The 18,002-nt window shown below is 41.7% G+C and overlaps 2 protein-coding genes across 3 annotated transcripts in view; both read right to left on the bottom strand.

Annotated features, from left to right (window-relative positions):
- Positions 1 to 17,675, bottom strand: part of CILK1 (ciliogenesis associated kinase 1) — a 41,029-nt gene extending 23,354 nt beyond the window's left edge. For both annotated transcript variants that reach the window (XM_055263003.2, XM_055263002.1), the window contains exons 1-4: positions 17,543 to 17,675; positions 14,346 to 14,400; positions 8,287 to 8,408; positions 6,942 to 7,021 (exon numbers count right to left, since the gene is read on the bottom strand). In XM_055263003.2, coding sequence (XP_055118978.1) covers positions 6,942 to 7,021; positions 8,287 to 8,408; positions 14,346 to 14,400; positions 17,543 to 17,643 — 358 coding nt within the window. In that variant the 5' untranslated portion in view covers positions 17,644 to 17,675. The remainder of the gene's footprint in view (positions 1 to 6,941; positions 7,022 to 8,286; positions 8,409 to 14,345; positions 14,401 to 17,542) is intronic.
- LOC129472959 (uncharacterized) lies at positions 17,673 to 17,792 on the bottom strand. Its single transcript, XM_055263006.1, has one exon. It carries the CDS (start codon positions 17,790 to 17,792, stop codon positions 17,673 to 17,675), a length of 120 nt encoding a protein of 39 aa, XP_055118981.1.
- Positions 17,793 to 18,002: the final 210 nt, after the last annotated feature.

Raw genomic sequence — 18,002 nt, forward strand, 5'->3', positions numbered from 1 at the left:
TGTGAAATATTTATGAATATATATTCCACTGCTCATTCTTTATCCTGCCATTGTACTGGTACATACCTAATACAATTCCTTGAAATATCCTAGTGAACTTAATAGTAAAATAAATCAAAATTATACATAAGAACCAAACTTGAGGTTGTCAACTCAACAAATGCAAAGAGCATTCAGTACCAGTCAAGAATGGCCTTTAAAACGAAAGAAAAGATTTCTGATATGGACACATTTGGATGCTTATGATCAGCCTAATTAAATAAAGATTTATTCATGCCCACCACAGTGGGTGACATCTCTAAGACTTAGTATAACTGAGTCATTGTGTTTGGACCCTCTGTTCTTCAGAGTACCCTCCAGCTTGCAGAAGGCCTGATTGTGTGTTTCAATTTTGGAATTGGCTTAAGAATGTGTAAGGATACAAGCAGTGATTACAGTGATCTTTTGTCAATGCACCTGCGACCCCTGAAAATAGATGAATTGTGAGACCATGGTTTGTCTTCCTAAAAATTCAGAGCGTTCAAAACATTCCAGTGAAAAAAAGGAATGGCAGGCATCATTTTCTTACTGAACAGATGGGAAAACTGAGTCATGATGGCAGGGGGCGGTAGATGAATTACTCCCAATTCCACCAAGAAATGTGTCATAGCTATTATAGTGTCCAGCTCTACTCTCCCTTTCAATCCATATAGCTAAATCTTTTTTTTTTTGTAAGACAGAGTCTTGCTGGTCACCCAGGCTGGACTGAAGTAGTGCCATCTCAGCTCAATGCAACCTCCACCTCCCGGGTTCAAGCAATTCTCATGCCTCAGGCTCCCAAGTAGTCGGGATTACAGGCCTGCACCACCATGCCCGGCTAATTTTTGTATTTTTAGTAGAGACAGGATTTTGCCATGTTGGTCAGGCTGGTCTCCAACTCCTGGCCTCAAGTGATCCACTCGCCTCGGCCTCCCAAAGTGCTTGGATTACAGGCATGAGCCACTGTGCCCGGCCCATATAGCTAAACCTTGATTTGTTGTTTTGATCCTCTCAAGTTTAGATTAATGCTGTTTCCCCTCATAGACTCCCTTTTTCTCATTAGTTGGGGTAATTATTCTTTCCAAACTTATGTGGCAGTTCCCCTACAATGAGTCCTCTGTTCTGCAGCTCCTACCCACTATGGCAACTCCCTCTGGCATCATCTAGAACACCCACCACAACAAACTTGTGTCTTCTCTCTGCTCGGTTCTTCTTATCACCAATTCATACTCAGATGCAAGTATTGTGCTCACACTCCAGACCTCGTTCTTTGTTTCCACCACAGTCATGCTCCTGTAAACACTGGCCACTCCTCCCATCAGCCAAGCTTTATCCTCTCCCTCACTGCTAACTCCTCTTTAATCATACTTCCACAGAGGACATGCACACTAATGAAATGAGGGGAAGGAAGATTCCGATTGCCCACATATCCCTTTAAGCAGCTTCTCTTTTTATGGGCCCTACTTCGGGCTCAAAACAAGCAAGGGAAAATGGCTGGGAAAGAAAATTAGTTGCTAACAGACTATAAAAATGACTGATGAAAAACTGTATCTGTCAGTTGACATATGCTGTATTTGTTATACTGACTTCAAGTAGAAGCCTTTATAACAAATTTGTGAATATATCTGTAGACTAGCCCTCTGTTAAGTACTGAATAATACAGCAATGGGCTATTATTAGCCTTATACACATGAGATCTGTTCCTGGTAATTAAAAGTATAAGACCCTTATGTCATATACAGGTACTTTTCATGTCTATTTTAACATGACATTACTATTTCCTTATGAGCGGCAATGTCGCATAGTGGGTAGGTGTGCAGACCAGCCAAGTTGCCTGATTTCAAATCATAATTCTGTTACTCACTGGCTGAAAAGTACTTATCCTTCCTGTGCCTTAGTTTTCTTATCTGTAAAATGGGGAAATAATAGCATCTACCTAATAGGGTTGTTCTGCAGGATTAAATGTGTTATATTTATAAAGCTCTTTTTTGTTTGTTTGTTTTTGTTTTTTGTTGTTGTTGTTTTGAGACAGTCTCGCTCTGTCACCCAGGCTGGAGTACAGTGGTGCCTTCTCGGCTCACTGCAAACTTTGCCTCCTGGGTTCAAACTATTATCCTGCCTCAGCCTCCCAAGTAGCTGGGATTATGACCAGTTAATTTTTGTATTTTTAGTAGAGATGGGGTTTCGCCATGTTGGTCAGGCTGGTCTCGAACTCCTGACCTCAGATGATCCGTCCACCTGGGCTTCCCAAAGTGCTGGGATTACAGGCATGAGCCACTGCGCTCAGCCTATAAAGCTTTTTGAGCAGTGCTTGCACATTAATACCTTGCAAGAGCTAGTCATTAACAGCACTACTATTAACACATTCTCTCATTTTACTCTCCCACAACCTGTTAAAGTAGGGAGGCAGACATGGCTCCATTTTTCGCTAATAAGAATTACATCTGACATGCTCCATTGGTGAGGAGGTGGTACTAAAACTCTGATTCGTAGCAGGGTTCCAGTTCTGCTGATGTGTGCAATGTGACCTATAACAATAAGCCTACTTCTTCCTTTGGGCTTCTGATTCACAATGGAAACCCTTTTAGTTGGGGTTATTCAGAGATCACGCAACAGCAAAGTGCTATTATGATAAGAACCTTCCTGTTCAAAACTGTTTGACTTCCAGAAGACAGGAACAGACCTTCAATTTAATTTCACTCCTATATGCCAGCTGAATAACAGAGGGATTTTCTTTCATCCTGGCAGAAAATGTGTGTGCTTACTTTTTCATTAATAACCCTTGGGCAAGGAAAACATCAAGCCACAAAGAAGGCTTTCTCCCCTCTACCACATTTTGTTATTGATGAATTGGATATGAATCTATGGAAATAACCAGACAATCTTCAAACACTATGAATTTATACAGGACACTTTCCTGCTGTGGAAACTTTAATTTCCCAGATATTATTAAATTCAAACCTACAATGTTTTTATCAAGAAGGCTACAAGGACAGCAATGCATAGAAAGGCAATGGACTGTCTCAAGGTCATGCACAGCAAGACGGTGAGGAAACACAGAGGCAGAGAACCATCTCTTGGTGCAAAACATTGTCCTTCAGACTGCCCAGTGCATTTCTATTTCTGGCACGGATAAGTGTGACCTGGATATCTGTAAGGTCAAGTCAGAGTTGAAACAGACCATTTGCATTAATTATTTAATTCCTGCAAAGGACATATGCTTTGGCATTCCTCAATCAGCACCAAGTAGAGCTGTGTTTTCATTCCCTGTAGGAAGGAAATACTCAGTGACACGAAGTATGGCCATAGCAACTACCGACCGCGCTGTTCTCCCCTCTCAGAGGAGTCTACTCCCCAGGGGCAGAATGCACCTCCTCACAGTGAGAATGGGCTACCAGAGAAAAGCCCGAAATTCACATGACTAATCTTTGAAGTGCTTTAAGTGCTTTTTCTCCATTGCTGAAGGAAAGGAATATAGAGGTACACGTGCACTTAACCAAAGTCGATACCATACAAAAACCATTAGACAGTTTCTAAAAATCATTTATCAGTGAAAATGGGATAGGGGCTGGGTGCAGTGGCTCACTCCTGTAATCCTGGCACTTTGGGAGGCCAAGATGGGTGGATCACTTGACAGCAGGAGTTTGAGACCAGGCTGGCCAACATGGTGAAAACCCCATCTCTACCAAAAACACAAAAATTAGCCAGGCGCCAGGCGCAGTGGCTCACGCCTGTAATCTCAGCACTTCGGGAGGCCGAGGCGGGTGGATCACGAGGTCAGGAGATCGAGACCATCCTGGCTAACATGATGAAACCCTGTCTCTACTAAAAAGTACAAAAAATTAGCCGGGTGTGGTGGCACGCGCCTGTGGTCCCAGCTACTCAGGAGGCTGAGGTGGGAGAATGGCGTGAACCCAGGAGGTGCAACTTGCAGTAAGCCGAGATCGCGCCACTGCACTCCAGCCTGGGTGACAGAGCAAGACTCCGTCTCAAAAAAAAAAAAAAAAAAAAAAAAATTAGCTGGCCATGGTGGCATGCACCTGTAGTCCCAGCTACTCAGGTGGCTGAGGCATGAGAATCGCTAGAACCTGGGAGGCGGAGGTTGCAGTGAGCGGAGATTGCATGACTGCACTTCAGCCTGGGTGACAGAGCAAAACTGAAATTAGTCTCTATACCACTTACAATGATTATTATTTTCTTCACCTCTTATTCTCTTGTGCTCGCTGAGCACAGACAGGTTTTTCTAATTAAGCATGGCAAACAGGCATGGGCTATCTGAACTAATCTCCACTCAAGCACTTTATTGCAATGAGACCTTTCACAGGTTTTTGAACCTCTCTGAACCTTAGTTTCCTCTTTTTTGTAAAGACTAGACAACACCTATTCGTTCTACCTGATAAATTGGCAAGGAAATAAGGTAACAGATAAAATGTTAAGCTCAAACTGGAACTGGGCACTTAATTGCTGAGGAAAAGTGTCAACAAGAATCTCTGGTAATGGCAATGGTGTTGAGGTTATAAAAGCCGAAGTCCGACCTGCTCCATAAACTGAGCCTTCCCTGGTACCTTGTGGTCAGTGTGTCTAGTGCATGGAGGGAAACACAGTGCAGAGTTCCAACAGACTGTTTTGACACAGTAATATACGGATGCTAAATTATGTACTACAGATGAGTGTGTGTGTGTGTGTAAGATGAATGTGTATGTAGGTATATATGCATGTGGGTATGTGTACATGTAGATGTTTGCATGTGTATGCATGTGTCTTGGGGTGCTTATGTGTGGTCTATGTGTTGTGTGTGTGTGTGTGTGTGTGTGTGTATGTGTATGTATATATGCATACATTTGATTAGGTAGAGGCCTGGACAGAAGGCTACTTTCTGGCAACAAGTATCTGGGTCTAAAGAATAGCAACAAAAATGAGAAAGAAGAGAAAACCAAAGAACATTAACTTTTGTTTAAGTCTACCACTCAGTTCCCAGTACTGAGAAAATAGCCTGAATAACTGAGACACTATGACTGGTCTCTGTCTGAAAATGTGTTATCTCTTTTGAGAATCCCACTGAATTCTCGTAATTTTTTTTCCCTGAGCTCTTAATCTAATAAGTGACCTTTCTCCTATTTGTCCCTAAGATACCATGCCAGAAGTTTTTAATGTTTTGCAAATTCACACTATCTCTTGTGAATTCTTGTGAATAAAGGCCCAAGTGCTAGTTCTACAAATGTCAGTGGAATCAGAAAAAACTTGTACTAGAAACTTTTGACTAGAACTGGCTCACAATTTGACTCAGTCTTGCATGGTACATGCTGATTACTCAGTATGTGCCTGAGGCAGACTAGGATTTGCAGATAGCCTAGGTTTGTCTATGTTTCATTTAGTCTCTAATTGTAAGGGGCTACCTCGGAAGTAAAGGACAGGCTGGTAATGATCCCAGATGCACTATGCCACCTTCTTTAGCACAAGGTCTTTTCTACTCACTGTTAATTTACATCAAATCTAAACTAGCTACTCAGGAGGCTGAGGCAGGAGGATTGCTAGAGCCCAGGAGTCCAAGGCCAGCCTGGGCAGCATACTGAGACCTTCTCTTAAAAAAAGTTTAAAAATCTGAACTGACTACATTATCAAAGGGCTTCCACCCAGTCTCCTTATTGAGTAATAAAACTTATTTGTTGGTGCAATATTTACAATGGCAACAACATCCTTGGACTGAGAGTAAATGGATTTCTACCTATGCAAAATCAGCTTGGCCCATCTGTCTGTATACTACAATGACCTCAAATGACCTCCTGAGAAGACTTCTGGCCCCACCTGTGGATACGTCCATGTGGTGGCTCTGTGCTCACAAGAAGTATTGATCCAACCCCAGCTGGGTCTGTGTCTAGTTAGTAACAACAAGCAGCAATACTCCAGGTAATTGCTGGAAAACAGAACCTCAAACTCATTGCTGTTTAATACCTTTCAAAAGCTCAGCTAAGAACAGTGATGGGGGATTTCCAGAATGGTATGTGGTCATTGTTCCTTTGGATATTCTAAATTTCTCCCCAGCCTAACCAGACCATCTGTAGAACAACTCAGACTGGCCCCCGTAGAAATGTTTTCTCTGATTAGGTGATGTAATTGGCCTCCATTGAGGGATATGACAAAAAACTGCTCTCTAAAACCCATCACTGTGTTTATGATAAAGTCAAGTTACATACCATCCTCTCTAAAGGGTCCACGAAAAAAGCTTCTCTCTGGTCTTGGTATCAAGAATAGTTCTGCTTTTCTTGGGTAACTGGTCTCTTTTTACCTAAGTGTGTTGTAACTGGTAATATTTCACATTTTGCATGGTCTGACAATGAGCTCACAGTCAAATCTTAGCCTGCTTCTTCTACTGAAATAAAACTTGCTGGCATGCATTTTGAGGACTAACCTCACCTCTGGCTATATCCACACCTTGTTTTGCCTTTGTCTCTTTTTTTAGTTTGCTAATTTTTAATTTATTCTATTTTCCTGTGTCACATACATTTTGTTAGACTACTTTTAAACTTGCTTGAAACAAGTTGAAATATAAATACATTAGAAAAATGAGAAGTAACAGTGAAGCACTGTTAGTGGACCAAACATAACACATGAAACTTCTCAGAATTCTAATTGTAGGTTTCTCATTTAACATACTACTCAATGGTCAGAAATAATATTTAGATCTATAACCAACAAGCTTAATGTTAAAGCCTACAGAAAAAAAACATACAGACACAATAAGTAATGAGGGAAATTCAGAGATCAGGTTATAAAAGTTAATATATTTTAAAATCCATTGTCAGCCTCTCAACTCTTCAACCTTTTCTGGGAGTCAGCTACAAAAAATATTAATGTTTCTACAACTTCTACTTGATAACAACATTTCACTGCTCTTCAAAAGCACAACACTCCGAACCACCTACCGTGTTTGTGAATAAATGCAAGTCCTTGTAATATCTGATACATGATATTCCTTATAGCAGACTCAGGAAACAACTTATTTCTGTATGAGGCAGAGGAAAACAAAGTTATAAATCAAAGGCCAGATCCTTTGATAATAAATACTAAAGAATACCATTTGTCTATACAGGGGAGCTACCTTATAAACACCAAATATATTCACTTGTTACAAAAACAAAAACATTAAACATTTGATAGTAAGCCAAAAAAAAGATTTTCCTCCAACATAGCATATAAATATGAAAAAATCTCCTCTCTCCATGATACGAACTAAAACTTTAAAAAATTTTGGTGAGGAAAATTTGAGGTCTTCCAGATGAAGCCCTTATGCAATGCAATGGCTAACATTTTCCTCCTGGCTGGGCAAAACACACAGTACACCGCTGTCATTGTCAATAAAGATGATATTTGTTCACTCAGATCACTCAGAGGAGTACTGCGAATGGCATTCATTTTGCCACAAAAAATGTGCCCAAGAGGCTCCACACAGTTCACCTTTAAAGTTCAAAATGACCGTCGCAGGTAAATTTCTTATCAGCCTCTTCTTGCCAGCATGTAATTACCTGAGTACTGCAGCAAGAGAGGAACTGAAATAAACCTAGAACTTTTCAACAGAGGTCTCAAAATCCAGGAAGCTGGGTCCACCCTTGACTTCTAGTTGCTCTGCCCATATGTCCTAGTGGGAATGGAAAACTGCAATGTCTATTAAGTCTGAGCTTCTTTGGATGAATAACTCTTCTTTTTTTTGAGATGGAGTTTCACCTTTGTTGACCAGGCTGGAGTACAATGGTGCAATCTCCGCTCACCCCAACCTCCGCCTCCCATGTTCAAGTGATTCTCCTGCCTCGGTATCCCTAGTAACTGGGGTTACAGGCATGCCCCACCATGCCCGGCTAATTTTGTATTTTTAGTAGAGACAGGGTTTCCCCATGTTGGTCAGGCTGGTCGTGAACTCCCGACCTCAGGTGATCCGCCCGCCTCGGCCTCCCAAAGTGCTGGGATTACAGGCGTCAGCCACTGCGCCCAGCCTGGATGAATAACTCTTTAAAATAAGAAAATGACTGCATTGAGAACAGCTTCCCTGAAGCTATCAGAGGGCCTCTAAAGTAGAAATATGGTGGGCCCCACACCTAACTGGCAGCTTTCAACATTAAAGCCCAGTAGCGTGAATGTTAAAGGACTGGAGAAAGAATCAGAATAATGCAATAAGGAAAGAAAAGAGAGAGAAAAAAAACACAAAAGCAGAAAGAAAACACATCTGCTTTGCCTATTTATTTCTATAATAAGATAATGATGACCAAACTGTACCTCTCCTTAATGAGCTGGTAAAGATTTTCCTTCATGTACTCGAAGATAAAATAAAGATGATCATTTTCCCTGATAACTTCTTTTAATTTGACTACATTGGCATGGTTGAGCTTCTTTAAAGACTAAAAGGCAAGGAAGAAACACAAAACAAAACAAATATTAGAGAAAATCTGTTGTTGAAAAAGAAAAGTAACCCTATGTATACTTGGAAAGAAACATCTAATTTTAGAACCACAGAAATGTCTGAAATTGTATTTTATTGACAATTTAATAAACAGTATATCTCTGAAATTGATAGTAACTTTACATAGAAAAACTACTTCAATGAACTGACTAGAAGGTAGGTATTCGACCAGTAACTGGTATTTCTGGCTGCCCCCAGCACCAGGCAATGTACCAGGGCTATTTTGGGCCCACCCCCTCCAGATGATGGAATTCAGGCTGTGGAAGAAGCCAGAGGGGAATCAATAAAAGAAGCTTAGATTTTTCTAGCACTGGAGAATGCAGCTGCATTGGGCTGAGATCACCAGCTAACAGTCTGCAGACACGGTGAATAGGAAATTGTTCAAAACGACGAACGGTTGATGGCCTGCTTCTCTTGACTTTTGTCTGACTCATGTATGTCCAGGAGGCATAGAGCACTCCTTCTTACAATGTGAGTTTGAGTTACAGAGGACCAGAAGGAGACGGAAGGACCCTGAAGTAAGACAAGAGAAATCCCTCTGCTTCCAAGAACAACAAAGGCAAAAAGTCAGGCAGTGGATGAGGAATGAGAGGGTGGCTCAGAAAATGGTGCGTGGCCTTGTATGTGTGAAGATTACTCATCTTCACACATATGTACCTTTCCTCTTCCTGGAACATGTGCATACATGTGAGTATAGCCATGTGCACACTGTTTTCTGTTTGTATCGTTAGTTCTGTTGATAGTGAACCAATCAATTTTGTATTAGTGAGCAGCATCCCTGTTCTTGTACAGCAGACATAGCTAAAACTGTTGGTTTGGATAATCAGAATCTGATGGACTGTCTCCTTCATGAAAGCCTCCAAGTGTCACTTTGGCCAGTGAGATGAGTCCTTTAATTAAAATAGCCCTTTCCTCATACATGGAGAAGGGAGTCCAATATTAAGTTGTTATCTTTGAATTTCACTAAAAAGAACATCCTTTTTATAAAACAAAGAAAACATATGAAGAGGAAAGTGTTAAAACGAATATCCTCAACTCGAAGAAAACTCAGTGATAAAGTACCCAGGGTTCAAAGCTTGGGAATGTGTAATATGATCAGTTACTTCAAGCAACTGGCAAGAGAGAGGAAATATGGTCAGTAAAAGAGAACAAAATAAGACTCTCTGGAGCTTCCTCCCAGAAGAATAGTTCCTGCCAACATACTTCTCTGGCAGGGAATCCTCAGCTGTTTTGGCCAATTGTTTTGCTAGATCCTCCTAGTATGGACCAAAGGGGCTGATTACTTCATTTAGTCGGGCTGGATTCCTGGTTCTCCATGAGTAACAAATATAAACATTGCTTAACTTGTAAGTATTCACTAAACACTCAGTGATCGCAGCTATCTTTTATGCCTGTTTGCTTAAAACGCATCACAAGCAATGGCTGAGGTAGCTAGTGGATGAGCAAGCCTTGGGGAAAATTCATTCAGCAGAAAATGAAGCGGTTTTAAAGCTTTTCTGGGAGAGAATTCTAGGCAAGGAGTGGGGTGCCTCCAGCTCTTAGCCTGAAGTGTGTTTGGAGCCATGAATTACTGGCCCAACTCTACGGCAGCTCACAGCTCTTGTTTCTAGGTGAGGCTCATGAACAAGAAAGTCCATAGTAGTTTAATATAAAAAGAATTAATTTTGTGTGGGGGACATCAAGTGACTGGCTTTATGAAGATGTATTTCCAGAAAGAGGCATCTTATTTTGGCTCAGGAAAGGATTCCAAAGCAGAGACAAAGGCAGGTCAGTTGTGTCAGAGTGGAGAAGCAGAAGTAGCAAAATTAAGCCTGATCAACAGTCCACATGCGGACTGTTTATCCTCATGGATGAAGCTTTCAGTTGGATATTACCAATGTTGTCCACATCAGGGACTGATCAACACTTTCTAACTATTAAAACAGCAAAGTGCTGGGCCCCCAGGGTATCCTGGGGATTAAGATGCAGTGCTTGCTCTTAAGAGGCAAACAACCTAATTGGAAAGTCAGGACATGGATACAAAATACATCTAATAAAATAAAGAAGATCATATTAAGTGTCAAGGGAATGACAGAAACAAGGACCATCAGAGATGTGTCAAGGAGTAATCAGCAAACTCTGAGTGGTCAGTGAGAGTATCACCGAGATGTGACTTGAAGGAAGAGTGACACCTGGATGAGCTTGCTGGGAGGGAGCAGGCATGTCAGGAGGGAAGCCCACTGCAGGTAAAGCATGGAAACTGAGTGGAGGACTCTGTGTCTGGGGGACGAAGGATGAGAATCAACCTAGTTTGGTTCTGAGGGAGACTCATCTGTAAGACTTTGGCTGGAGAAGTGGGCAGGGGCAAACCATTTGGATGCCAGGTATATACCTGCTGAGTTCTTCTGGTTAATCTGCTGCCTTAAGTAGAGTTGCAGAGGGAGATGCCTGACTCGATGGGGTTGAAAAGTAAGTGGGGTGTGGGAAAGCTGCACTGAAGAAAGAAGTTTGGAAGGTAATGTAAGAAAAGGAAAGAGGTAGAAACTCAAGGGGAGAAGGGCTTGGGACTTTTTTGGGTTAGAGTGAATGGTGGGCACATTTATAGACTAAAAAGAATGAGCAGGTGGAAAAAAAGAGCTTAATGATATGGGAAGGAGGGGGAAATTGTTGGAGCAAGAACCTACAGACATAAAAAATTAAGATGGTTAAAAAAAAACCAAAACAGCAAAGGAACACGGTAGGCAGAATATAGGCAGCCTATGGTTTCAAGATGGTGTCTAGAACAGCATAGCGCCATGTAAGACTATGCTTCTAAGAAAAATAGCACCAGGTGCCATTCCCCGCATGACATCATGGCAGCAGGGATTCCCTTCCCTGCCATGGCCGTCAGGTGCAGAATCTCCCTGAAGTCCACAGGGTCTTCATGGGCAGACATGGAAATGTACAGGCAGGTGGCAACAAGGAGAAAGGAAATGAAGAAGAACAGTGGCATGGTAAGTACCCAGGATTTCCCTTCAGTTCCCTTTGCTGCTGGAATGAAGCAGCTGGCAGGACATGAGAAATGACAGTGACAAGAGGCCTTCAGTGACCTTCCTTTCCCTTCCCCTTCTGAGTCAGCAGGCACAAAAGAAGGACCTCAGCAAAGAGGAAGGGATGAGGAATCTTGCAAGGTGCCTCCTTTCTACCCGCTTCTGCTTTCCCTCCCCTCTGTGTTCAGGTTAGGCTGTGGCCCAGGGCTGGTACGTCTGTGTGAGGCTCAACAAGCGCGACGGTGTGGGGGTGGGGAGGATCCCAGTTGGCAGCCGATGTGGCATCTGTGCAGGCAAGGAAAAATAGCAGGAGTTGTCTGGTGGTCATCAGCTAGAGGAGCAGTTTCTTCAACTATCTTGCTGAGGCAGTCACTTGCTTCCTAAGACGCTATGTGCCCACAGTTTTTCTAAACTGTATATATGAGTAATCTCTTTTGCATTAGAACTAATACACAATTAGCTGTATGGAAAAATAAAGGTTTAACATCCAAGCCATGGATACCTCTCAGAACTTCATGTCACAGAGAAAATGTCATTGGATTATCTTTGTTTTTTATCTCTGATGTTTGTTTTTTTATATCTGATGTTTTTGGATCATCTCAAACTTTTATTCTCTAGAACAGAGGTTGGCAAACTATGTCCCATGGGTGAAATCCAGCCCACCACGTGTTTTTGTATGGTCCACAAGCTAAGAATATTTTTGGTTTTGGTTTTTTTAAGACTGAGTCTTGCTCTGTCACCCAGGCTGGAGTGCAGTGGCATAATCTCGGCTCACTGCAACCTCCACTTACCGGGTTCCAGCGATTCTCCTGCTTCAGCTTCCTGAGTAGCTGGGATTACAGGCGCCCACCACAACACCTGGCTACTTTTTGTATTTTTAGTAGAGAAGGGCTTTCACCATGTTGGCCAGGCTGGTCTCGAACTCCTGACCTCAAGTGATCCACTGGCCTCAGCCTCCCAAAGTGCTGGGATTACAGGTGTGAGCCACCACACCCGGCCCAAAAAAGATAAAAAAGAATACTTTTATTATTCTTTATTTATTTATTTATTTATTTTTATTATTATACTTTAGGTTTTAGGTTACATGTGCACAATGTGCAGGTTTGTTACATATGTATCCATGTGCCGTGTTGGTTTGCTGCACCCATTAACTCGTCATTTAGCATTAGGCATATCTCCTAATGCTGTCCCTCCCTCCTCCCCCCAACCCACAACAGTCCCCGGAGTGTGATGTTCCCCTTCCTGTGTCCATGAGTTCTCATTGTTCAATTCCCACCTATGAGTGAGAACATGTGGTGTTTGGTTTTTTGTCCTTGTGATAGTTTACTGAGAATGATGGTTTCCAGTTTCATCCATGTCCCTACAAAGGACACGAACTCATCATTTTTTATGGCTGCATAGTATTCCATGGTGTATATGTGCCACATTTTTTTAATCCAGTCTATCGTTGTTGGACATTTGGGTTGGTTCCAAGTCTTTGCTATTGTGAATAGTGCCACAATAAACATACATGTGCATATGTCTTTATAGCAGCATGATTTATAATCCTTTGGGTATATACCCAGTAATGGGATGGCTGGGTCAAATGGTATTTCTAGTTCTAGATCCCTGAGGAATCGCCACACTGACTTCCACAATGGTTGAACTAGTTTACAGTCCCACCAACAGTGTAAAAGTGTTCCTATTTCTCCACATCCTCTCCAGCACCTGTTTTATAAATGAACGGTTGCAATCAGTTTGATGATAGGGAACACTAACTTTGAACTCCAATTAAGTTAAATATTATGTCCCCTCAAAAAGAATATCATTCTTCTCACTGGAAGACCTCTAATACAGAAAATTATACTAAATTATTATTACATTTTATATTTTATAAATAAAAATTTTATGGAAATTTGTTTTTGCTCTTGTTATAACATCTTCGATGTGACCTTTTAGTCCTAGAAGCATAAAAGACTGACTATCTGGCCCTTTACAGAAAACGTTTGCCGATCCCTGCTTTAGACTTGTAACCCCACTTCCATGTACAGGACTCCTTCGGAGAAAAAGAAAGGGTGTTTTTCAATATTCTATTAGGTGTTTCAAACAGGGCTGGGTGAGAGGACTAAAATTAGATGAAGCACCACTCCACTGCACAAGGAAGAGAATTATGCATGTAAAACTCAATGTGGTCAATCTACTCTGACAGAGAGAAAAATTGGAACAAAATCAATAGAAGAAGGGCCAGGGAGAAAGGAGGAGAATAATGATTCCAGTCAGAAGGCTGAATAAAAGTAAAGATCGATGCTCCACACTGCTTGACGTGGCACAAAAGAAGGACCTCAGCAAGGAGGAAAGGATGAGGAATCATGTAAGGTGCCTCCTTTCTACACGCTTCTGCCTTCCCTCCCCTCTGTGTTCAGGGTTAGGCTGTGGCCCAGGGCTGGTAAGTCTGTGTGAGGCTCAACAAGTGCAAGGGTGTGGGGGTCAATGAATTTCCTCACAGAAAGTGGAGTGCAAATTATTAGAGCAAGAAACTGAAGTAAGTACTGCTATTATGTCTAGGAAAAACACTCAACAAGTAGATTTTCCTTTATGTTAATAATTAAGAAAATAATTAGGCAATAATAATTCACTAAATCAACACATTCAACTTCTTTATATTGAAATATATTGATATAAGCGATCCATTAAAGATGAAAGCTTTCTAATAACAGTATATACAATTATACCATAATCTTCTGCTTCAGCTATAATGTTCTCATTTGCCTCCCTTTCCAGCATTAGTGAAAAAATTCAAATGAAATGACTATATCAACTATAAATCTAAGCATGTACAAAGCTATTTTAATCATCCATAAATTATTCCTTGGTATATTAATATATACCTTAACCTCCCGAAGGTTCATGCATTCCTCCCAGGAATAAAATTTTCTTTTCATTCTAGAAGAGAAGAAAGAAACAAACAGCACACTTATTCTCAGTAATAGGTTAAACTTTGCTTTTAGAAGAATGCTTTCATTCTGAACCTAATTAACAGTACTTAAAGTGGGTTTAAATTTCTACCCAGTATTATACTATCCGAAACCAGCACTTATTTTCAAATGGCAGTGCAATAATCAATCCGAAGTCACAAATTTTGCCAGTAGCAGTGGTGTGGTGCAGTCCAAAGAGGCCTGGACTGCTGTCTTGCTCTACACCAACTAACTAACCTTGCTCTGGAAGGAAATTGCTCAGGCTTATTCTGTGTAGACCAGAGCTGTTCAGTAGAACTTTCTCTATTGGTGAAACTGTTCTATGCTGTCCAGGATGGTAGCCACTAGACACGTGGCTACCGAGCACTTTGGCATGTGGCTAGCGTAATGTGGGAACTCAATTTTAATTTTAATTAAATTTAAATATAAATGCCACATACGGTTACTTGCTATCATACTAGACAGCAGAGTTCTAGACCCTCTAGTGCAGGAGTCAGCAAACTGATCCATGGGCCAAAACCTCCCCACCATCTGTTTCTGTACAGCCCACGAGCTAAGAACGGCATTTACCTTTTTAAATTGGGGGACAAATCAAAAGAAGAATAATATTTCACGATGTGAAAATTTTGTGCAATTCAAATTCCAGTTTCTATAAGTGAAATTTTATTGGAACACAACCATACTCATTCATTTATATACCGCCTGTGGCTGCTTTCAAACTACAACAGCAGAATTGAGTAGTTGCAAGAGACCATATGGCCTGTGAAGCTTAAAATATTTACAGCCTGGCCCTTCATAGAGAAAGTTTGCCAACCCCTGGTCTAGAGCCTCAATGGAGAAAAGAAAACTGCATGAGTTAATCAGAAATCCAAGTTTCAAGGTTATATTTTTCAGTGCATTTCAATCACATTGTCTCATTTGTCTTATAGCAGCCCTGTGAAACACATAGAACAGCCGAGGAAACAGAAACAGAGAACGTACACGACTTTCCCGAGGTCTCACTGCTGGCCAATAACAAACTTCCCATCTCTCCAGCTCACTCTGTCCTTGTCACACTGTCTCCCGGTAGAGTGATCAAATCCTTTATTCATGCCCCAAATATTATTTAGCCCCTGCTATGTGATACAGTAGGTGCCTTGTCAGGCACTGGAGAGACAATGATGAGAAAGATATCCCTCATGAAACTGACGTCATGGCAGGAAGGTAGACAATAATTTTCTGTACCAAGTACTGTGAAGAAAGGAAAAGGGCCTATAAAAGTGAACCTGCCAGGAGCAGTGGCTCAGCCAAATGATGCAGCAATTTGTAGGTCACATTAAACATTTGGGGCTTCATCCTAAAACTGACAGGAAGACATTGGAAGCTGTCTTGGTTTGGATTCCTCCAAAAGCAGGGCCTGGGCAAGAACTTGGGGGCAGGTAGTTTATTCGGGAGGTGATTCCAGGAAGCCAGGGCAAGGAGCAGGAGACTGAGAAAAGAGAGGTAGGGAACCCAATAATGGGTATATGAGTAAGCCAATAACAGGGTTGGCAACTGGCTCAGGCCTGCTGGGGACATTTTAAGGAGCTGGACAGAATGCACCTTCGTTGAAAGTCTCCCACATGCACTTGGGATGGGGTGCTGGCATGGGCATAGAGCTGTGCACTACGGCTGCACTGACATCAGGTGGGAGCAAGGGATGTGTTCATGGGACACAAAGAACATTTGGTCAAGTAGTTTCAGATGACTGAAGTTGTATGTTTAAAATAATCCCTTTGGTCTGATATGAATAGGGGGAAAAAAAGCCAGGAGCCCTAGTGGCGGAGGACCTCATGGTGGAGGTGGCAAATGGTAATGAGTTGAATGGAGGTTAGCAGTGGGAATATACAGAAGTAGGAGGATGAAATAAATATTACGTAGAATTGACAGTACTAGATGACTAAAGGTGAGGCATAATGGGGAGGGAAGACAGGAGGACTCCCAGGTTTTGAGGGTATAGTACTAATTATTGAAACAGGAAACACTGAAGAAGAAACAAATTTGGGGTAAGAGAGAATATGCTAAATATGAGTGTAGTTTTGGGCATGGTGAGTGTGAAATGTCTGCAGGGCATTCAAATATAGATGCTGACAAGGCAACTGGATAGAGATGGTTGTGGCAGTCTCCACTGTGGTTCCCAGAGACTCCCACCTCCTGCTACCCAGGGCCTTTTAGAACCCCCTCTCCTTCAACAACTTGCTTCTAACCAACAGAATATAGCAATTTGACAAGGATGTCACTTCTGTGATTAATTTACAAAAGCAAGATATGACTTCCATCTCAGTACAAGTCTCTTATTGCCTTCTTGACTCCCAAGTCTTGATGAAGCAAATTGCCATGTTGTAAGCTGATTTTAGAGGCCCACATGGCAAGGAACTGAGGGCAGCATCCCACCAACAGCCAGCAGGGAACTGAGGCCCTCAGGCCAACAACCCATGGATCAACCCACAATCACAAAATGAGCTCAGAAGTGGATTCTTCCCCAGTCCAATCTTTGGATGAGACCCCAGCCTTGGCCAACACCTTGACTACAGACTCATGAGAGATATCGAGGCAAAGAACTTAGCTAAGCTGTGTCCAGACTACTGACCCAGGGAAACTGTGAGATAATAAATGTGTGTTGTTTTAAACAACTAAGTCTTGGAGTAAATTGTTACACAACAACAGACAACTAATACAATGTGTGTGGACTCAAGTTGTGAAGGGCAAAGGGCGCAGAGGGAACAAGACAGCAGTCACCTGACCACCATATGCATGTAGATGGCCCAAATGAAGTCACCTAATTTCTTAGAGTTTCAGTTTCCTCTCGTGTAAAATGATGTTTATTAACCTGCTTATTACTACCTTACAATATGAGAAAACACTTTGATAACAAGTACTTTTACTAGGTGCAAAGTAGTAAATCTAAAGTGGAAATGTTTTCAAGACCTCTAACATGAGTGTTACAGAGTCAATAATCATCTAACCCACAGCAATCATTATCTAAGGTTCTTCTCCAGGCATCCTACCCACTCCCCTTTAGAACTGTTTCAAAGACGGGTAATGGTGAGGGTAGAGTTAAAATTATCATGGGAGTGAAGGATCAAACTTACTTTTTAATAGCGATCAGCTCCCCAGACTCAATGCTTCTTCCCAGCAGGACGGAACCGTAGGTTCCATCCCCGAGCTGCCTGATTGTTGTGTATCTATTCATGGTGTGCCTGCTCAGGCCGGACACTCATCTCACGGCCGAAGTGGTTCAGTTCTGCAGTGGTAGCAGTCCTCCCCAGAGTGTAACCAGATTTTTCGATGGCAGCACCAGCACAAGGTATTCAATAGGACGTGACTATCTCCCAAATACATATTTTCAAAAATCAGTCTTCTGCCTGCAGAGAAAAATGAGAGATAAGGATAAATGTTAATATACCTTTTGAGTATATGTATTTTTGTAAGTCTAAATCTGTGTTTTATTGGAACACAGTCATACCCACATACTTGCATACCATTCATGACTACAACGGCAGAGCTAAATAGTTGTGTGACGCTGTATAGCCTGCAAAGCCCAAAGTACAG

The sequence above is a fragment of the Symphalangus syndactylus genome, chromosome 23 (genome assembly GCF_028878055.3).
Source record: "Symphalangus syndactylus isolate Jambi chromosome 23, NHGRI_mSymSyn1-v2.1_pri, whole genome shotgun sequence".
Taxonomy (NCBI): domain Eukaryota; kingdom Metazoa; phylum Chordata; class Mammalia; order Primates; family Hylobatidae; genus Symphalangus; species Symphalangus syndactylus.

Excerpts from the sequence above, each read along its gene's own strand:
- LOC129472959 (XM_055263006.1), bottom strand. The coding sequence starts at position 17,792 with ATGTATTTGGGAGATAGTCACGTCCTATTGAATACCTTGTGCTGGTGC.